The sequence below is a fragment of the Mus musculus genome, chromosome 1 (genome assembly GCF_000001635.26).
Source record: "Mus musculus strain C57BL/6J chromosome 1, GRCm38.p6 C57BL/6J".
Classification (NCBI taxonomy): Eukaryota; Metazoa; Chordata; class Mammalia; order Rodentia; family Muridae; genus Mus; species Mus musculus.
This window is the reverse complement of record NC_000067.6, coordinates 133,308,649-133,330,087: the sequence shown is the minus strand read 5'-3', so window position 1 is coordinate 133,330,087 and position 21,439 is coordinate 133,308,649. Positions and strand designations below refer to the sequence as shown.

Sequence of the window (21,439 nt, the reverse complement as noted above, 5' to 3'; positions counted from 1 at the left end):
TTTTAATTAATATATGTCTGTCTGTCTGTCTGTCTGTCTGTCTGTCTGTCTGAGGGTGTGGGCATATGAGTGTAGGTGTCCAAGAATCCAGAAGAAGGCTTTGGATCCCCTGGAGCTGCAGTTTCAGCTGCCTGGGTACCGCTGGCTGTTGGGAAGACTTCTCCTTTAGAATTGCTGCAAGTCCCCTCAGTGGCCGAGTTTCTCCAGCCCCTTGATTTTCAACAGAACGGGACATTCCTTAACTAGTAGTTTAAAAAGCACCGACTTTGGCACCGAGGACATCTTGAAATCAGAAAAGAGGCAACTGAGGGAGAAGAGGACCTGTCCCATCTCGCAGGAGTCAGGGGAAAAATAACACACTGTAAGACGGCAGCATTGCTTTTATTGCACAAGTCTAGAAGCTCCCTGCCTTGGCCTCTACAATCCACCTGCAGCCCAGCACTCAGCCCCGTGCTGCCCGCGCCGCCTGCCTCCTGCCGTAGCGCAGGCCGAAGGAGTTCCAGTTGTAGGTGGACAGGTCCTTCTCCCGCTGCACCAGCACCGCTCCGCGGGGCGCAGGGATCAGGCGACTGCGGGAGGCACACAGGGGCCGCTGGCGCCCCGCGGGGCCCTCAACCGGCGGGCATGGCGACGACCTACGAGCGCGCAGCCCTGCAGACCCAGGCTTGCTCTCTGCATACCGCGATTCCTTTTCCCAGGCATTAACGAGTTCCTGGGGTCCGGACTGCTGGCCTAGGACAGAGAGCACAGACAGGTAAGGCTGGGACAGCAAGGTTTGCTTTGGCCACCGGCTCAGACTTCCCGCCCCATCCGATGCTAGGTCCTCAAACGCAGAAGTTCAACTCTGACCTCAATGTGGAGCCAGGTTTAGTTTGGGTGCCTGGGCTGTTTGCTTCTCCCTCTGATAGCTTTGCTTTCAAGTGCTTGCCAGAATTCTACTAAATAAGTTTATAAAACTACTTCCTTTGAGGAAGCAAACAGTTTGGAAAAGAGCAAAAGGAGGGACCGCTCTGGCCCTTGTCTGGGCAGTCTGCCTGGTCCCTCAGTTGAGTGTGTCTGGAGTCTGAGCCAGCAGTCCAGCAGCCCCTGGGCATGAGGGACAGAGGGGATTTACTTTTCAATCTCTAAGAATGCTTGAAACAGTCAGTACCCCTGCACATAGTATGGCTCCAATACGTGCTCATTAAGTAAAAGCTAATGGAAATCTTAGAGTATCAGTAATTTAAAAAACAAAACAAAACAAACAAACAAACAAACAAAAAATGGACCCAAGGCCATTGTGTCCCCACGCACCTATGACCTGACTCCAGTCTTTGAGGACAACTGCAAATGCATACACAGTATTAAGACTCTGTGATGACCAGACATTATCTACATTGCCTTAACAGGCACACGTCCCCCAGACCAGGCGCAAGGCTCTCCTTTGTTGGAGGCTAGGAAGCCTCACTCTGAAAACACTTCACAGACAACAAGGCTCATTCATTCTCCCTCTCTTTCTTTCTCCCCCCTCCCTTTTTTTTCTTTAGTAAAACAGGGCAAGTAGCTCTGCGTACACAATAAGGCTAGTCAATTATGGTAAGAGATTAGTAAAGAAGAAGCCTGGTGAGAGGGTGTGAGTGGGTGCTGGGGCGGAGGATGGCTTTGAGCTTGGCTCCTCCATACCCTGGCACACTTTGGAGGTGAGTGTGGCCGTGATCCAAGATTAATAATAATAGACTAGGAAGTCCCTCTTACCTTCCCTGGGTAAGTGGTGTGAGAGAGAAGATCCCAATTCCACACGCAAACCTCAGAATAACCTGTGGCCAGCAAGGGACAGTCGCCACTGTTTCTGGACAGAGATGGGGTTATTCCTAGCCCTGGGATGATGACACGATTGGAGAGTGTCTGGGGCCCTGTTCTCATTGTTTTGCTTGTGTGCAATGATGTCAAGTTTGCAGGATGTGTCCTGCCTTCCATGACTAAGATCTTGTGGTCCAGAAAGGCTAAGCAAGATCTAATATGTACAGAAATCGAACAGCCAAGAAGAATTCAAACCCACACCCTGACTCAGAAGCCATGATGCTCTTGGGGGGTACCCTGGCACCTGCTAGGATCTGTCAATACTTGGCTGAGTACCTTCGGGGAGCATGTTACCTCTTTGGGCTTTAGTTTCTCTAGCTCATCAATTCTCTGAGGGAGCCTGCAATGTTGATAGGCATTAAGGTCTGTCTGGGTGCTGAGGGTTTTGTTGTTGTTGTTGTTGTGGTGGTGGTGGTGGTGGTGGTGGTGGTGGTGGTTATCGTCTTGTTTTTTTTTTTGTTTTTTGTTTTTTTTTTGTCTTGAGACAATTTCTCTGTGTAACAGTGCCCTTGCTGTCCTGGACCAGGCTGATCTTGAACTCACAGAGACCTACCTTCCAAGTGCTGGGATGGGTTAAAGGCTTGTGTTGAGGTTTTTGGGTTTTGTATTTAAGCCCCCTTTAGGGATCTGAGGTCACAGATACAAGTAACTTACACACTAAGATCCTTCCCAGCATTCATAGAGAGAACTTGGGGGTAAAGCAGAGAGCACAGCAGGAGAAAATCACAAAGGGGTTGGGGTCAACAGGACCCCCAACTCTAGCTGAGCCTCCAGTGCTCACAGCAGAAGGGCCTAGACCAGCCCTGGGTATCTCTCAAGTGCAGAAATTGAACTCATGTCAGTAGCCTGGCCATAGTCTGAAAAATACAGCAATGACTCTCTTGGCCCCCTTATCGGACAGTGCGTACCTGTGGATCCAGGCTTCACTTTTGCCAGCGGCTCCCCATAGGTGGCGACACAGAGGAGAAGCAGCAGCTGCCAAGAAGCCATTGAGATCATTCTGGGAGGAAGGGGCAGGTCTACAGTCTCCTTCCAGGGACTGAGGACAGAGAGAGGCAATGAAGACCAGGTCAGAGTTCGTACTTCACCAGAGCCTAGGTCAAAGAGAGAGAGCCTGGGGGAGAGGAGAAAGCCCAGTGATCAGAGATGGCCAGAAGGATGTACAGAAGCCAGGCCCCAGGAAACAGGACTGAGGGATGGTGGGAGGGAGGGAAAATGGGAAGGGTGTGATTTGGTGGGAAGGGGTGAGAAACTTAGGCTGGATGACGGTAGGGGTCTGGGTGGTAGGTTTGCAGGGGAGGGATGCTGAAGGAGAATAAAGTGCCATGCATGGGCTGGCGGTGGTGGTGCACGCCTTTAATCCCAGCACTTGGGAGGTAGAGGCAGGCGGATTTCTGAGTTCAAGGCCAGCCTGGTCTACAGAGTGAGTTCCAGGACAGCCAGGGCTACACAGAGAAACCCTGTCTTGAAAAAAAAAAAAAAGTGCCATGCATGGGAATGGCCAGGGAAGGGGAGGTGGGTGAGGTCAGGTAGGAGTGTTCGCGCTCTGAGGTTCAGCTATTCTCTTGGGAGCCTGGAACCAAGCCTTTGTGCTGGGTCTTATGCTCTGCTCTCCCACGTGGTATCCCACCTTCCTCAATCTGGACCTGTCCCCACCCCCCACCCTCACGCCCCCCATGCTATACTAGAAACCAAATTTCTTAACTCTTCCAGGAAAAAAAAAAGGAAGAAAGAGGCAAGGCAATCATCTTGCACATTCTCGCAGCCCTCCGCAGCCTTGGAGACCGTCATCAGATTGTCTTATTGCCTATAATTCAAGACAGGAAAAGCCTTTCTCTCACCCAGTCCATCAGTTGTTTCTATTTTCGTGGGCTTTGGGAGATTGTGGACTAAATTGGCCTCATCAGTTTGACTGCTGAGAGGAGCCTGACCCTCATCTAGTCACGCGGCCTTAGTCACGTGGCCTTTCTCCTCTCCTGCTCCCCACTCGGCCCCACGTCTCCAGCTCCCAAGTCCAATTTCCCTTTGAAAAAGTCAAGCATTTTGAAACTACCCAACAAATGGCATTAAGTGCCCTGGTGGCGGGAGGCACAACAGGTGGAGCCTAGGGCTTCAGTTCAAGGACAGGAGTGTGGAATATCCTTGTGACCTGTGGTAGGCGTGGTTTCTCAGCACCTTGCATCCTGCCATTGTGTCTCCAGTTCTTGCCCTGCTACCTGACTCTAGACTCACACACGAATCCTAATTTAAATGCTCCAGCTCAGCCCTCATCCCATGAGACATAAGCAGGCCACACCTATCTCCGGGCAGCATCGGTTATCCGGGCCACCAGCTGCCTATTCATGTGGCTACTAAGACTAGCAGACTAGGATTCTGGGACACCCCAAAAGCCAGACACTTTCTGTAGAAGCCCTAATGCTTGAATAGAAAATACAGTAGAAACCAAAGCCAGTAGACAGTCTTGGTTACAAGGACCAGGGTTTGGAAGTCATTGCTGGAAATATCTACATACCAGTACGGTGTAGGTGCTGGGGTGCTGAGGCTGCAGAGACGCCCTGATCTCAAGTCTAGTGTAACAAGTTGACTCATAGGCAGCTCATATGAGTGGACCATTCCAAAGTAACACCAGACCCATGTTAAAATGCAGCTGATCCCAGCACTCGGAAGGCAGAGGCAGGTGGATTTCTGAGTTCGAGGCCAGCCTGGTCTACAGAGTGAGTTCCAGGACAGCCAGGGCTACACAGAGAAACCCTGTCTTGAAAAAACAAAACAAAACAAAACAAAACAAAACAAAACAAAACAAAACAAAACAAAACAAAACAAAACAAAACTGCTGCTGATGGCAACTGCGGAGCCTGACCTGAAGGGTCCAGGCTGGTGATGGCACCCGAGCCTGTGTGCCAGCAGAAGAGGGCTCTCAAAGAACACCCACCTCAGGGGATCTGCCTGGACTGATGCCAGGGGGCTGCTGTATACAAAGCTAGAGCTTCATATGGAGAGAAAGCCATCCCAGTTTATATCCCAAGGGGGTCTGAGGAGAGCGGGAATGTGTCAGCATGCTCTGTAAATGGCGCCTCCTGGTTTCTCTAAACAGAGGTCACGATGAGGGAGGAAGGGGAGGGGAGGTTGGGAGGTTGGTGATGTTGACATCTGCCTCTCTCCCCTCTAGACTCTGCCCTATCATGGACAGCATTTCTCAAGTGTACCACAGGAAAACTGCCTGCTCCCAACACACTGTTACCCCACATCCACACACAAACTGCATGCAAACACACTATATATAATGATACGACATGGACTGGTGAGATGGCTCAGTATATAAATGTGTTTGCCACTACGCTTGACAATCTGAATTTAATCCCTTGGAATCCACGTGGTAGAAGGGGAAAAACCAACTCCCAAAAGTTGTCCACTGAGTCCCACAGGTACTCACACACATGCTCACACACATGCACAGAGAAATAAATTATAAATAAACAAATGTCATAATATACAAAACACAAACACCTCACATAGATACCACACGTATCCCACAAGCAACACACATGCCACATGTACAGACACCCCAGGCCCCAATAACTCTGTTGCTTATTCCAGAGAGCACTCGATACATGAGAATTGAACTGTTTGAAAATAAAAAAGGAACACCCTCCCTTCCCCACTCCCACCACCTCCCAGTATGTGAGAAATCAGAAGAGGCTTATGTGGTCTGTCATGGACAATCTTTGTGGTTTCTTTCACCCTAGAAGCTTTTACATCTAGTAAACAACAGAGAAATTCTAGGCATGGTCAGAAGGTTTTTGAAATAAGGTGGCTCCTTCCAAGGGTATCCCTCTACCCCCAGTTCTTTGCAAGTTTCTCACAGCATATGTATGTAGTTAGTTTTGCATTGGGGGAAAGGCTCAGATAAGCCCTGGTGAGCCATGAACCCCAAGGGCTCCCCCAGATCCCTTCAGGTGTACCCACAGAGTCACTTCACTACATTCCCTCCTTATACAGCAGAAGTGGGCTCTGGGAATACCCAGTGTCTTGTCTTTAAGCACAAGACACAAGCCAGCTTCTTCTCCCTGGCATCCCCGGATGCCATCTTTCCTTGCCCTCTGCTGCCCTGATGCTTCAGTTGGCCTTGGGTGGGAGGCCTGCTTCTCCAGACCCTCCCTGGGTCAGGGCAGTCCCAAGTCTTGCAAGCAGTGTGCCTACCTTGACTGGGTCCTGGCTTGAGGGCTGGAGGGCTGGGTAGTTGGAACACACAGCGGGGAGCCACTGGCTCCTGGGCTTACTCTATCTGGCTCCCTGATCACAGCCCCTTTTATGAAGTCTGAATGAGTGACGTCTCCAAGCATAATCCCACCTCTGCCCTCCCGGACCCTCCTCAGGGCTCCACGCCCTGCCTCTGGCTTCTGCCTCCAGGCTCTCAAGTCTGGAGCCAGCGATTTCTTCGCCCCCAGAAATCACCAAGACTGCTTTCATAAGCTCACCAATTCTTCCATCATCTCTAGCCTCTTGACACCCCCTCCCTCACAGCGGGGGACTCATTCCACCCCAAACAACGAAGAGAAAGTGGCTGAGCAGTGTGTATATGTGAAATGTCTTGTCCTTCTCTTCCAACACACACACACACACACACACACACACACACACACACACACACTGAAGTAAATTTGATGACGACACAGGCTGGAGGAGGAGGAGCAAGGCACAGTCTGACCCAGAGGCTCCTCAGTGCCCACATGAAAGAAAGCCAGGTCAGATTGGCCTCCACCAGAGGTGGCTCCTGTACTGTGAGCTGAGACCGGGGGTGGTGCCCAGGGTTCTCCTCCCCTCCCTTTCCCACTAATTACTGAGCATCTGCAGACACAGGGGTTTGACAAGCATGTGATATGACACGGCCAGATGTGCTGGGCAGTTATATAAGCAGCTGGCTGTTAGGAAGGAGGGCAAAGCTGGTCATAGCAGCCCACACATGTAATTCTACCTCCTGGGTGGTTGAGACGGAAGGATGGTAAGTTTAGGCCAGTCTGGGATGCCCAGAGAGCTCTAGACCAGGATGGGTAACAGAGTGAGAGCTCGTCTCAGAGTCAGGCATGGTGGCACATTCCTCCAATCACAGCACTTGGGAGGTATAAGGCAGGCGGAGCTTTGAGTCCATGGACAGCCTGTTCTACATAGTGGGGGCCTCTCTCAAAAATAAAATAATTATAATAATACAGAACGAAGGGAGGGAGAGGGAATGGCTATTTTGTATTTGCTGTTACTGAGCTGGCTTTGAGACAGCAGATGTGGAGAGTGGGTAGCTCTCAGTGCTTGAAGGGCAGAAACAGGCTTCCCCACCATACATAGATCATATACACACACACACCTTAAGGGCAGGAGCAAGCCTCTGTATCATTCATATATGTATGTGTATATGTGTATATATATAGATATACACATATACACATATATACATAAATACATATATCATATATACCTTAAGGGCGGGAACAGGCCTCCCTATCATATATACATCATATATATACACCTGACACCTACTCCACTGCTAGGTGTAAACAGAAGGGGCTCAATAGATGCTCACAGTGACTCTGGTCTTTCCTTTTCCTTTCTTCCTTCGAGGTTTTTGTTGTTGTTGTTGTTTGGATTTGATTTGATTTGATTGATTTGAGACAGGGGCTTGCTGTAGCCTTGTCTGGCCTTGAGCTCGGAGATGTTTGATTCTGCTTCCCAAGTGTTGGGATTACAAGTGTGTGCTACCAAGGCCTGGCCTATGCTCTTTCTTCCGTCTACATGGTTAAGCCAGTCTACTGCATCATACATATAATCCTACATTCAGGACAATTGAGGCAGGATGATTGTGAGTTCCAGGCCAACCTAAGACCTTGTTTCAGAAAAACAAAAGAAAAGAAAATCTCTTTTTACCATGAGATCAGGGGCTCCCCCAGAACGAGGACCAGCTCCTGTGAGGCTGGATTCTCTGAGTGGCACCACCCATCCCCAGCACAAGGCTGTTACTGCTCCAACTCTATCTGTTGTGCCCTGTGGGGGAAATGGTCACCTCATGGCTGCGGTAGTCTTCCTGATGCTACGTGGGGCCGGTTCCCATAGTTGCCTAATGTTAACTAAGGCTTAGAGTCACATCAAACCCTTCAGGATGTTCAGTGCCAGCATGAACCATGGACCAAGGACAGGGTCTGACTCTTAGCGCTTTGGTAGCATCTTGTGGGATCAGGGTTGAGGGTGGTGTTGCAGGCCTGCCCTAAGGCTGGGATGGATACCTCAGGCTGCAGACATCAACGCCAAATCTCAGATACATTCACAGCTTGGGGATTTAATCTTCACTCTCCTGCAGAAAGTCAGGGTGGGAATTTTTTCGTCCAGCCCTAGATGGGTATCATGGCCAGGATCTCTGCTCCTGGCGGCCTCTTGAGATGACTCGAGGGTTTAAGATCGATCACTCAGCTCCATCTTTCTTCTGGACTTGGAGATGCCCGTGTGTCATGGTAAGTAAGTCAGTGCTGGGGAGGGGCTCATGAAGATAGCCCCCGTTTCCCTTCCAGCCCCCCCACCGACAGTCCAAGTTCAAGGCACTCGCCTGGGCACTTCAGACCATTGAGCTGGAGGAGCCCTGAAGCTTCTGGAACAGCTGTGGGAACCAAGAATCATTATTCCAGACAAAGAGTGGGAAGCAGACTCAATCTCCAGGCTATTACCCAGCTGGCCTTGAGATGCAGGCTTATGCTACGCTACTACTTGAGGAGAGTGGGGGGCGGGGTGTGCCCAGCTGGCAAGCGATCCAAGCCGTGTGCTCCGGCCCCTCCCTGGGTGTCTCAGTGTTCTCTTGTGAGGTACTTCAGAGATGGGTGTGGAGCCCAGAACAGGCTCTGCTCCCTGCTTTTTCTTGATGTCACCAGCTGCTATCTATGCCTGTAGCCCAGACTTAAGCAGGTATAGCAGAAATCTCAGGTATGTATTGGCTGGGTCACATAGAGTTTTTATTTCTTTGCTTGGGGAGCTATTAATGGCTGCCGCCTCTCCACCCATGCCTTAGCCATGGACTGGGGGTGGTGGTGGGATGGTAGGGGTGGGGGTGTCTCAAAGGATATGGGGGAGGGGTCTACTGCACCTAGGGTAGCACCTTAGTCAGCTGCACGTGCTCGCCCACCCCAGACACCACTGCCAAGCCTGAGATCTACTCACTGTGCTCAGGAAGGGGATGTTAAACGCACTGCCCAGGAAGCCAAAGACGACAGGGAAAAAGCCCCTAGGAATAGAAGAGAGGACAAGGGGTCAGTGGTGGCCTAGGAGAGGAGGGATAAGGCAGTTCCTACTCAAAGGCTCTCCTCTGAGAGCAGCCACTGGGCCCCGGGGCAGACATGTCCTGGGCTCTGTGGAAAGGGGCAGCCGAGTAAAGTGGGTGAGAAGCACAGCGGAGCCCAGGCATCTTACAGTCACACGGTGGCTCTGTCTCTTATTGCCACTGTACGCACAGAACACATCCCTCACCTCTCAGAACCCGTGGCCGGATTTCAAATGTGACTAGCCATGTTTGTGTCCATGTCATGGGGCCTCCTCCTCACATAAGGCCAAGCTCAAAGGACACACATTCTGTGACTTACTCTTATGATTACGATTATTATCCTGGCCTGGTGCCTTCCTTCTCTTTACTAGATGGGATGGGGAACATCTTCACCAATGGTGGCTAGAGGCTGTGTTCGTGTGGGCGTGGCCTCGTGCCTCAGCCTCCCCCATGCCAAGGATACCTATAAAGCCTTTCAAAATGGCAGGCCTGACAGGAGGTGAGTGCCTGATTCTTCCCAGGGCTTGGGAAGAGCGAACCCCAGTGCCTCGGACGAGTGAGGAGATTAGATTTGGCTTCTCCCTAAACCGTGGTGTGCTGAGGCTGAGGCAAATGGTACTCACTTGAAGAGGCTAATGAAGCCATAGGCCTCCAGGAGCATGCCCAGCAGGGGCCATCGCAGCAGCACAATGGCGACACCCCCCAGGAAGAAGCTGGTTCCCTTGAGCTTGTGCCGTTGGAAGAAGAAGGCAAACGTTCTCCTCAGGCCGATGATGAGGGAGAGGCCAGTCAGGAACAGCAGCTGCAGGCCCGGGAAGATGAGGATGGGTGTGTGTGTGTGTGTGTGTGTGTGTGTGTGTGTGTGTGTGTGTGCAAGGTCCACCCCACCACCAGGGCTGGGGAACGGGCGTGACCCAGCAGTGGGGCTGACTCCCCTGAAGCAGAGGGATGGACTTGAAGGTCTTTAGTTTCCCACCCAATTCCTCAGCTCTAAGCTTTTCCTCATACAGAGGATCCGAGGGAGTGGGATTTTCTCCTTTTATAAACAAGAAGTTGTACCCAAGGTTCCTAAAGAGCTCCCACTTTGTGGTTCTGTCAGAACCTTCAGCATGGTTCCTCTTGGTCCCTTTATGGCAGTCCAGGCTTCCATAGAATTGAACACTCCAGCTTTCTTCTAGTACATTCCAGGTCCCACCCACACCTCCACCATGACTTTTCTCTCAGTGTTACAACTATATGTGAGCACTTTATCCTCCATTTTCCTCCCAAGCATCTTTCATGAACTTCTTCCTCTCAGCCCCCTGGTTCATAAGGAAGAGCTTATCTTACTCTGGCTTTTCCACAGCCCCTGTTGCCATGTAGGTACCAGTTACATCCATGTCCCTAGATACAGGGATCCAATAGCGGGGACGGGGTCTAATTCATCATGGGAACCACAGGACCTCAGCTGGAGTTTGGTGAAATAATCTCAGCCTCTCCATGCCCACAGGCCCTCATCCAACCCTGAATGGCCAGGATCTAATGAACTTGGGGCTGACCCTCCTGGCTATCCAGGGGAGGTACCTAGTCCTGGGGTACTCACATTTCCAAAAGCCAAGAGCACGGAGTCAAAGTACAGGAGAATCCCAAAGAGGATGAAGAAGACGCCAAAGCCAGTGATGCCCACACCGATTTCTGCAAAAGGTAAGGAGAGCCTAAGCTTTCCTGCCGCACAGCTCAGATGTCCTGTGTGGGCTCTTGGGGGGTGGGGTGGGGGGAATGGAAGATGGACGGGTTCTGCTGAGCTCCTGGAAACCTTCATGGTACTGTGTCCTCACATTCTGACAATGCAGCTCCTGTCCGCCTGTAAGACACTGTTTTCAGGGTCAGGGCTCTGATTGGACACAATAACCTGCCAATTCTGTTCCTGCAGCTGAGATCTCCGGGGCCACACCCAGCTCACAGGCCCCAGGCCCTCTCCACTCTCCTTGGCTCTCTGCTGACCCACCACAAGTGACTGGGAAAATAGAAGCCATGGGTCAGGAGCACACTCACCCATTCTGCAGCAGAGACCTAGGCTCCTTCCTAGACTTCTTTAACTTCATCTCAGTAGAGTCATTAAGCAATGTCCCACGGGCATCACTGAAGGCCACCAGAGTGAATAAAGCCAACAATCGACAGGCAGAAATGTGGGGCAGTCAGAAAACTATGGTCACGTGTTATGCTTTGGGTATGTGATGTGCACTTCTGACCACTCCTTCCAGAAATAATACACAGGACGCATGGATTACTTAGTCTGAAGTCCTTATCATATCTGCAAGTGTAAATTTGACTCTCTGCCACTGTGATAGGCAACAGATGACCACTCGTCAAGCTATTTTGTTTTAAAACTGTATTAAAAATTGGGCTGGAGAGTTGGCTCAGAGATTAAAAAACGGCTGCTCTTACAGAGGACCTGGGTTCAATTGAGAAATACCTCTAACTCCAGTTCTGGGGTAATATCTAGTGCCCTCTTCTGGTTTCAATAGGTACTGCATGCATATGGTATATATACACACACACACACACACACACACACACACACACACACCCCACACTAAGAACTTTTCATTCTAAATTTTGGAAATGTATAATGTGTACCTTACCATCTTAACTTCTTTTCTTGGTTTGTGTTTTTGAGACAGGGTCTCCCATGTAACTCAGGCTGTCCTGAATTCCTAATCCTCCTGCCTCTGCCTCCTGAGTAGCAGCTAAGCACCTTTTAATGTCCATTCCTGTGGAGTTTCGTGGTGCTGATAGTTCTGGGCTGCCATCCCCATCCTCTGTATCCAGGACAACTCCTCCTACTAACTGAGATTTTTATCTACCAATCTACAAACTTTCCCCTTCATTTGAATTTTTCAACTCTAGGAACTTCATAGCAGTGGAATCATGTAACACTTGCCCTTTGTGGGTGGCTTGTTCCATCTATCACAATGTTCTAAAGATCCTTCTGGGGCTGAAGAGATGGCTCAGTGGTCAAGAGCACTGGCTGCTCTTCCTGAGGACCTGGGTTGAATTCCCAGCATCCAAATGGTAGCACATCACTGTCTATAACCCCAGCTCCAGGGAACTGTGTGTCCTAACACAGACACATATACAGGCAAAATGCCAACACACATAAAATAAAACCCCAAAAGTTACTTCTGTTTGAAGTTATGATCTTTGAGATCTTGCTCTCAAAGTTGAGCATGCACGTGGTCTGTAATCATGGAACGTGGGGAGGGGAGGCAGAAGACTCGTGAGTTTGTGTCACCCTTGGTGGTTTTGGACTATTGTGGGCTACAGAGCACCCATAGCAACAAACAAACAAACAAACAAACAAACAAATCCAGCTTTCAGGTCTTTTGGTTTACACCCAGAAGTGTCATTGCTGCGACACACAGTGATCTTCTTCTGATATCTGAGAGGCTGAGGTACTGGTTTCCAACTTGGCTTCTTTCTCTCAGTCTCCTGTCCTCAGGACACAAGGCTCCCACATCCTTGCCAACACTTGATTTCTAATTAAAAAGGAAAGGAGGCTGGAGAGATGGCTCAGCTCTTCCAGAGGCTGTGAATTCAATTCCCATCAGTCACATGGTGGCTCACAACCATGATGGGATCTGATGCCCTCTTCTGGCACTCAGGTGTACAAGCAGGTAGAGCACTTTTATACATAAAAAATAAATCTTTTAAAAAGAGAGAGAGATTTATTTTCATTTTCCCTTATGTGTATGTATGTGTGTCTGTGTGTTGGCATGCCATGTGTGTGGGCACCAGAAGAGGCAGTCAGATACCCGAGAACTGGAGTTACAGACAGCTGTGAGCCTCCTGGCATAGGGGCTGGGACATGCGTCCTCTGAAAGAGCAGTGGGCACTCTTAACCGTTGAACCATCTCTCCAGCCTCAGTTTTAATGTTTTTGATAGCAGCCATGCTAATAGATGAGGTGATATCACACTGTGAGTTATTTGCTTTTTTAGGTGGAATGATGTCAAGTTTCTGACAAGTCTTCATGGTATGTCTAGACTTATTTCCTACTTCTATTAGGCGCTGTCCTGAATTAAACTTCTCAGCACCCAGGACAGCTGGGCAGAAGACAGCACCCACGGGACCTTAGAATGGCTGTGCTCTTGGGGGTGTTTCTACCCTTGGAGACAAGGTGTCTGCCCACTATAATCCTGCAGGTGGCGTGGTGGAGGACTATACCACATTACTTTAATGTGAATGATAAAGATGTTTGGGATTTGTTGCAGTAGTGGGAGTTAAACCCAGGACCTTATTCCATGTGCTAGACAAGTGTTCTATGCTAGAACTACATCCAATCTCCCACCCCCGAGACAGGGTCATGGTCTGTAGCCTCAGCTGGCCTTGAACTTGCAATGTTCTCCCTTCAGCCTTCTGCGTGCCTGGGACTATGGGTGCTCACTGTTGTTCCAGTCATGTTTTAAGTACTTGTTATAAAACAATCTATATAATGTTTTAAACATGTGTCATCAGCTGGGCATGGTGATACACGCCTTTAATTCTGGCACTCGGGAAGCAGAGGCAGACAGATCTCTGTGGGTCACAGGCTAACCTGGTCTACATAGTGAGTTCCAGCCAGCCAAGGCTACATAGTGAGACTCTGTTTGATGACAGCAACAAAAACAGGAAAAAGTCTGTTATCTCCTTACCCTTGCCAGAAAAATACACATTATGACCCCAGTCTCATAACATCCCCTCCCTCGGCGTGGGGCCACAGTGTAAACATTTTCTTGGTTTTGCTATTTGTTTTGTTAAGATGTCTGTATGCCTGTCCTCAACAGACTTGTTTTTTATGTTTGTTTGCTTGCTTGTTTGTTTTGAAGAACCTACTTTTCTCAGATTCTCCTTGCATGTCTTTCTGAGAAGGTCAGCCGAGCCATGGATCTCCAGTCTACCCATCCCTGACTATGATTCACTGCTGCCAGCTTTCACAGAGAAACAGGAACTTGAGTCAGGAGGCCACAGAGGCATTTGGACACTGTGAGCTGTGCCCGTGGAAGCAGCAGCCAGGAGTGGCCACAGCAGTGCTCTCACCAACCCCCTGCACATGCCAGATATGTGTGCTGACGTCATCAAAAGCACCCAAGATCACTTCGGGTCTCTATTAAGATTCTGAGAACCGCCAGGCATGGTGGTGCACGCCTTTAATCCCAGCACCGGGGAGGCAGAGGCAGGCAGATTTCTGAGTTCGAGGTCAGCCTGGTCTACAAAGTGAGTTCCAGGACAGCCAGGACTACACAGAGAAACACTGTCTCGCAAAAAACCAAAAAACCAAAAACAAACAAACAAAGAATTCTGAGAACCACTATGAAGAAACTCTATAGAGGGTTCTGAGACATGGCAGACTCCAAAGTGACCCACGGGCACAGCCAGACAAGAATTCATGCCCTGCTCAGTGGTATGTATCCGCATGCCAGAACTCAGAAGGTGGAGGCAGAAGGACTGTGAGTTCAAGATCAGAGTGAAACCCTGACTCAAAACAAAACACCAGGTATGGTGATGTATGCTGCAATCCTAGCCTCAGGGGGCAAAGGTGGGGAGTTCCGGCAGGTCTGGGGCCAGCCTAAACTATAGAGTAAGATTCTGTCTCAAAACACTGAAACCAACCAACCAACCAACCAACCAACCAACAAACCAACCAATGAATCAAACACTCTGTGTCTGTGTGTGTGTGTCTGTGTGTGTGTGTGTATGCATATATATGTATATATATGAGTTTTTGAGACTTAGTGTTATGTAGCCCAGGAGAGTCCCCCTGCGTCAGCCTCCTCAGTAGTGCTGGCTGGAACTACAAGCGTGTGCCCCCACCCCCACTGAGTGCAGTTCATTTCTCTTATGTTAGACATCTTTTCTAGCAGTGATTTGCTCAATGATCACTTGGCAGTTTGTTTGGTAGTCTTCTCCACAGGTTGGGGCAATCCCAGAATTTTCCTCTGTTGGGAATCTGCCTTTTTATAGACCATATACAGTTGCTTGGTAGTCTTCTCCACAGGTTGGGGCAATCCCAGAATTTTCCTCTGTTGGGAATCTGCCTTTTTATAGACCATATACAGTTGCTTCCAGCATTCCAGCATTCACACAAAAGCTCATAGACAGGCATTAGAAAGTGGGTTTCTCTCACACAGTTTCAAAATGAGCCCCTCCTGTTGCTTCTACTGTAGTTTTCATGAGTCAGTCAAATTCAGGGAGAGGGGGCTGCACCTGAAGTTCCTATTAGGATAGCAGCCATGGCAGAGAAGGCAGTGGGGTTTGGGGTAGGGGTGGGGGTGTGTCACACACATACACAGGAACTACGAGTTTGTAGGTGATGTTCCCATGATCCAGACAGAGGTCGCAGCGCCCCCTGCTGCACAAGTTACAAAGCAGCAAGCAGGGAGTAAATGGAAATGCTTCAGGATGGTCTGGCTCCAGGGAGGACACTGCCTAGCAAGGGGAGAGAACGCCTCTGGCTTCAAATGTCCAGTTTTGGGTCTCCCCATGCCGCACGTCATCTGAGCCCTGACTCTCTAGCCGCTGGTCCCTAGGTCCTGCAGTTCCCAAACTGTTGCCAGAAGGAGCCCTCAGCCGGCAGCCGATGAGGAGAGGCCAAAGCCAGGTGATCAGGGCATAGCTTTTCAGACTGCATCAGAGAAAGCCAGGTTCGATGTCCTCTTTGCTGCAGTGCATTATCACCTGGAGCACATGGACCGGTCTCTTTGGCCCAAGATGATGTGTTTATTCTTTCCCAAGTTCCTCAGGCCTCTTCTGTAATTCGTGAGTTCATGTGATCCTCCTGCCTCAGCCTTCTAAGTATCTGTGGCTAAAGGTGTGAGACAGCCTCTGGCCTTTTTCTCTTTATACAATTAAAACGTACCAAACTAAATACTCCATTAAGAGTCTTGGTCCTTACCTACTTGAGAGTGGGTGCCACCGCTGGACTATTCTGACTGCCCTTCCCTTACCCTTGAGATAGGCCAAGTACAGAAAATGAACACTTGAATATGTCTATTGTCCTGCCCTAAGAACCCATTCAAGTCATGAATGGCAGTAATATCATCCATAGGATGATATCATGTGCTATTTGTAGTGTGCCTGACTGGAAAACCTCCCACAATCAGAGCTCAACAGGACCTTGATCTTCTGAAGAATCAGGCCACTTATCTTGTACCCGGTCTCTTCATAGGATTTGTCTAAGACTTTCCCATGTCAGAATTCACTGGCAGAGCCGTCTGCAGGACATTACCGTGTATACCTCCCGCAGTCTCTCGGTGAACCTGCTGCTAGCCTGACTCCCACTGGTGATCTCTCTTTGCTCTTCAGGTGACACACTGGGCCCATCTGCATGAGGTCTGTATACTTCAGGATTCTCTAGAGTCACAGAACTTATGGAATCTATATCTATAAAGGGAATTTATTGGAGTGACTTGCAGGCTGCAGTCTAACTAACACAACAATGGGCAGCTGTGAATGGGAAGTCTAAGAGTCTACTATTGGCTCAGTCCCACGAGGCTAGGTGCTTCAGCTGGTCTTCTGTATAAGCTGGGATCTTGGAGAAGTAGGTTCCCACAGATGTGCTGGCAGTAAGTGCAAGCAGGCGAAGAATGAACACGCCCTTCCTTCTTCCATTGTCCTCATGTAGGTCTCCAGCAGAAGGTATGGCCCAGATTAAAGGTGTGCCTCAAGATATGGACTAAAGGTGTGTCCTCCAGTCTCAAGATCTGGATCACAGGTGTGCCCCTCCATTTCTGGATTATAGGTCATTCCAGATATAGTCAAGTTGACTACTGAGAATGGCCATCACAAAGACCCTACCTCTACTCCATAGGAAGGCCCTCCATGCCCCATCTTGGCTACCCATGGAACACTGCCCACAGCCTGGGGCTCTGACACCCTGCTCTGAGTACCCCTTCGTGTTTCCTCGAATGACTTTCTGACTGACTGTTCCAGACGAAGGAGAGTTGACAGTAGTGACAGACAGTTGATGGCCCTGCAACACCAGGCAGAGTTCACACTGCCTGCTGAGGGGCTGTGATTAACTCCACTTTACAAACACAACTAAACCCTCCCTGATGAGGTATGATGGCTACCCGGGTCTTAAATACAGTTGAGACCCTGAAATGTAACCTTAACCTACCCAGTCGTTTCCACTCCTGCAGAAAGTGTTCTTGTTTTGACCATTAATAACCCAAAGCTCCAAGTGGGTGTCAGCCCTTGGCAGTGGGCAGCAGGCCACTGCCTGGTTGGAAGCTTTCCTCTTGGCTCTCAGGATGCTTTATGATTTTCTTCCTGCCAGCTAGCTGTAACCCTACCTCCACCCCTGACCGTCTACCTGTACTCCCCCACCCCACCCCACCGGCTAGCTGTACCTCTCCCCCCCCCCCGCCCCCACCAGCTACCTGTACCTCCCCCCGGAACTCCCACTCCCACCCCCACCGCTAGCTGTGCCTCCCACCCCCGCCCCCACCCCCACCGGCTAGCTGTACCCCCCCCGCCCCCCTTTACCAGCTCCTACTTTCTTCTGTGATTTGGTTCACTCAGGGCTTGGGCCCAGCTCCTGAATCTCCTCATTCTGTTTTCCCACCCCTTCCTGTGTTTTTAAATGCTTGCCTGTGTGCTGACAATGCCGACATTTATCTCTCGCGCCCAGGATGCCTGAGACCCCACTGCTTGCTTAACCGTCCGTCAGCTTGGTTTTCTCTCTGGCAGTCTGCACGCCACCTGGTCCCAAACAGTGATCAGCCTTCCTTTCTTTATCCCGTGCCTCCAGCATCTCCACTGCCACTGCCTGCCAAGTCCCTCGAGGCGCCCGCCACCCACCCTATCTAATCTGGTATCAGGCAGCTGCTTCCAGAAGCATCCAAAACCCTCCATGCTTCTTCCTTCTTGCCAAGTCACTTCTAGCTATCCTCATCTCTCCCCTCCTCCCTCCCCCACACAGTCTCCATTAGCTTCTAGTTTCCTGCTTGTCACCACTCCTATCCCCAGTCCTCCACATAGAGCTCTAGGACCGAAAGTGTACCAGCTGATCATATAGCATCCTTCTCACTGGAATGAAGCAGGGACCTTTTTCTATACATGCCTTACAGGGCATGTGTATGGGGTGGGGGGTCTCAGACATCTTCCACTTTCTCTCGAGCCCCGCCACTCCTCTTACACCACTGCCTTTGACTTCTTACGATGCCCACGCTTTCTTGCCCCAGGACCTTTGCATATGAGGTTTCCTAGGTGGAACAGTGTCCTTTAAATGCCAGCTCCTCAGGGGAGCCTGTCCCTGTGCTCTGACAACAATCTTGTCACTTCTCCCTCTCACAGGACCAAGCATCATAGGACTTGTCCCAGCCTCTAAGAGCGTATTATCACACTTGAAGGCTAATGAGCTTAATAGCATGTCAGCATGCCCCTGCCTCAGGGCTCTGCTGTTCTTCCTTCTTACCCCCTCAGTTGCAAGGTGGGAATGCAGGGGAAGCAGTTTGGGTGAGGTAAGTCAGGAGATATTTAGGTTGTCACAAGGTATGGGAGGGTCGACTGCTGTCACCTGCTGGGTGGCCAGAGGTACTGCTAAAATTTCACAGTGTCCAGGACAGTTCCCTTAACAGTAACATCTGCACCCAAAGGCTGCGTGAGCTGGGGAGGCTGAGAGCCTGTGCCCTGGGATCTAGGGACTCTTTTGGTTTTAAGCATCAGCTATCTACGTGTTGGTGACTTCCATGTTTCTCTTTCTGGACAAGTCCCTTGGAGTTCAGACCCTTACCCTCTAACTCCCTGCCTGAAGTCTATCCAGGATGTCTGAGACAAGGGCGCCCAGCCCCTTCAGACCTGGCTCCTGCTTCCCACTTCGGCTTCTTTTCTGGGACACTCCCCAGGCACCAGAGAAATATTCTTAACTTTTATCCTTCCATATCTCCACTCCAGAAAATTCCTCCACACAGGCCCACAGGACCACTTCCTATCTCTGTACGGCTCACATCCTGGCCCTGTCTTCTCTCGCCTTGGAAGGGTCTCTTCATTGCTGCTCCATCCTCTACAGTCTACTTTACCTCAGCAGCCAGAATGAGCTTTTCATATGCTCTAACCTTTGCTGTCTACACACTGGTCCAGCATGGGCTAATACAGTGGTCCAGCATAGGCTACCTTTCTGCCTATAATGTTTCAGCCACACCAGTCTCTTGGTTGGGGCTCGCACACCGCAGATGCAATGTCTCAGGACCTTTGTGCTGGCTGTTTCCTCTTCCTGGAACATTCTGCCTCCAGACGGCTGCATAGCCTACCTTCTCACTTCCTGTAGTGCTCTGCATTAATGGCCCTTTGCAACAAAGCCTTCCCTGGACAGAGGATATGAATACCCTCACACGCATTCACATCCTTCAAACTCCACGGCCCCTTTAAGAGTAAAGAGTTTTGTGTTAGGCTGGCTCTTGTTACTATGTGACCTGCTAGGCAGTCACTTCTTAAGGTAATGGCTGCCTTCCCTTGCTAGAAGGTAAGCAGAGGGCATGCCTGCCTTAGTCTTGATATTCCCGTCTGTACTGGCACAGTGCTTGGCACAAAGCAAATGTTACCATAGATTCACTGAGAGAAAGCAGGCTCAGAAGCTAAGCAGCTCAGCCAGTGAGACCTTAGCTCTCCCCTCCCTGTGGACAATCGGCTCCTCCCAGGCCACCTCCTACCTAATTCCCCTAAAGGAAAAGTAGGGATGTTTGGGGTGAGGATACAGACCCAGAGCCACAAAAGACCTTGAGGTTTTGGGGTGATGTCTGAATGGGCAGAGGCATCCAAGTTCTCAGAACTATAGGTGAGATGGGCTTCGGCCTGCTGTGAGTTTGCCTCGGGTGGCCCCACCCTCTACAAGGCAGAGGTCACACCTGCCCCGCCCCGCCCCTGCTGCTTCGAGGATGCCAACAGAGCAGCTTCCAACCGCTGGCTCCAGAGGTCACATCTGTAGGTCCCAGCAGAAGAACCAGGTTGGGAAGAGCGAGTGTTCACTCACCCTAGTGGGGACCCCTCCACAGCCCCACGGGCTCCCGCCAGCCAGGCCACTCACTCTGCCACTCGGTGATGGAGATCATGCTTCAGTCCACGGGGGGGCCTTCCTGGTCAGCTGGCTAGTGGAGAGCCCAGAGGACCGAGCCTGAGCATGTTCCAGGGTGGCTGACCCTTGGCAACAGGGACAGAGCCGCAGGTAAATCATTAACTCTCACCCTCCCACATTCCCCACACAAATGGCTACTTAAAGGTACAGACCTGTTCTGAAACTAACATTCACAAAGTTCTTGCTGGCCCACCTCCTCTGAACAACGTGGGAATGGAAAGGCAAGGGTCTGGGCACAGCTGGTTTTCTCGGAGAGGTGGAATGGCGCCCCGGCCCTTCGGATTTTATTTTTATTTTTTTTAAGACTATCTCTCCTGCCTAGACTGGAACTCACTATGAAGACCAGGCTGGCCTTGAACTCACAGAGATCCACTTGCCTTTGCCACCCCAGTGCTGAGATTCAAGTCATGTGTCACCACACCCAGCTTTAAAATGTGCTGGTTATTTATTTATTTATTTTGGTTTTTCGAGACAGGGTTTCTCTGTGTAGCCCTGGCTGTCCTGGAACTCACTCTGTAGACCAGGCTGGCCTTGAACTCAGAAATCCCACTGTCTCTGCCTCCCAAATGCTGGGATTAAAGGCGTGTGCCACCATGCCCGGCCTATATATTTATTTTGTTGTTTTGTGCTAGCACACGTGAGAGATACTAGGGGCACAGACTCATGAGTAAAACTTATATCAGACCTAAGGGGAGTCAGATTTATATAAACCAAGGGTGTAGGTGTCACGTGGAGTTAGGCAGCAGAGACTTCAAGTTCCTCCCTGTCCCTCATCTCACCCCGCCCCCGCAGTGCCCTGATGGGGTGGTGAGGTTGAGCAGGTGGAGAATTGTTCTCAGGAGAAGACGAGATAGATAGGGAACCTGTGTCGATCCACTGAGTAGCTAGATAGACATGGGCACATCATTCCGTGTTCTGCAAGCCTGGCGAAGAGGCAGATGGGGCCTCAGGGGCCAGCCCAGCACTGAGGACCACTTGCTGCTCCTGCAAGGGAACCCAAGAAAGGCAACCAGGAGTGGATCCCCTGATAGCATCAGACAAAGATAGAGAAACCAGGGTTTATATAAAACTTTAAGTTTAAAGGGTCAGGCCTGAAGGATAAAGGCGCTGTGAAAACTCACATAAAGCTGGAGGGAGGGATCCAACGCCACAGAATTGTCCTCTGACCTCTGCATACAACGGAACATCTTTAAAAATTAAGGGAAAATGTAAAGA

At 50.3% G+C, this 21,439-nt stretch overlaps 2 protein-coding genes across 7 annotated transcripts; both read right to left on the bottom strand.

Annotated features, from left to right (window-relative positions):
* Positions 1–365: 365 nt before the first annotated feature.
* Kiss1 (KiSS-1 metastasis-suppressor) lies at positions 366–8,201 on the bottom strand. Of its 6 annotated transcripts, none has more exons than XM_006529682.2 (3): positions 8,112–8,201; positions 2,748–2,878; positions 366–732 (listed from the first exon to the last, which is right to left on the bottom strand). In XM_006529682.2, the coding sequence occupies exons 1-3, from the start codon at positions 8,147–8,149 to the stop codon at positions 443–445; spliced, it is 459 nt and encodes a 152-aa protein (XP_006529745.1). In that variant the 5' UTR covers positions 8,150–8,201; the 3' UTR covers positions 366–442. The 6 variants fall into 6 exon arrangements, with proteins under 6 accessions (XP_006529745.1, XP_006529744.1, XP_006529742.1 ...); XM_006529681.1 differs by having other exon boundaries at positions 2,748–2,953; positions 8,112–8,190; XM_006529679.2 differs by lacking the exon at positions 8,112–8,201 and adding an exon at positions 6,040–6,960 and having other exon boundaries at positions 2,748–2,953.
* On the bottom strand, positions 7,062–20,265 carry Golt1a (golgi transport 1A). The gene is made up of 5 exons (NM_026680.4): positions 20,177–20,265; positions 10,716–10,807; positions 9,757–9,935; positions 9,034–9,097; positions 7,062–8,479 (listed from the first exon to the last, which is right to left on the bottom strand). The coding sequence occupies exons 1-5, from the start codon at positions 20,199–20,201 to the stop codon at positions 8,438–8,440; spliced, it is 402 nt and encodes a 133-aa protein (NP_080956.1). The 5' UTR covers positions 20,202–20,265; the 3' UTR covers positions 7,062–8,437.
* Positions 20,266–21,439: the final 1,174 nt, after the last annotated feature.

Coding starts and splice junctions, on each gene's coding strand:
- Kiss1 (XM_006529679.2), bottom strand. CDS start 6,182: ATGCTTGGAGACGTCACTCATTCAGACTTCATAAAAGGGGCTGTGATC. Junction 2,954..6,039: donor CAAGCCAGGACCCAGTCAAG/GTAGGCACACTG, acceptor CCTCTCCCCCAG/GCTCTCTCTCTTTGACCTAG. Junction 733..2,747: donor AGTGAAGCCTGGATCCACAG/GTACGCACTGTC, acceptor TCTCTGTCCTAG/GCCAGCAGTCCGGACCCCAG.
- Golt1a (NM_026680.4), bottom strand. CDS start 20,201: ATGATCTCCATCACCGAGTGGCAGA. Junction 9,936..10,715: donor TGCTCTTGGCTTTTGGAAAT/GTGAGTACCCCA, acceptor CCGGGCCTGCAG/CTGCTGTTCCTGACTGGCCT. Junction 8,480..9,033: donor ACATCCCCTTCCTGAGCACA/GTGAGTAGATCT, acceptor TGGTTCCCACAG/CTGTTCCAGAAGCTTCAGGG.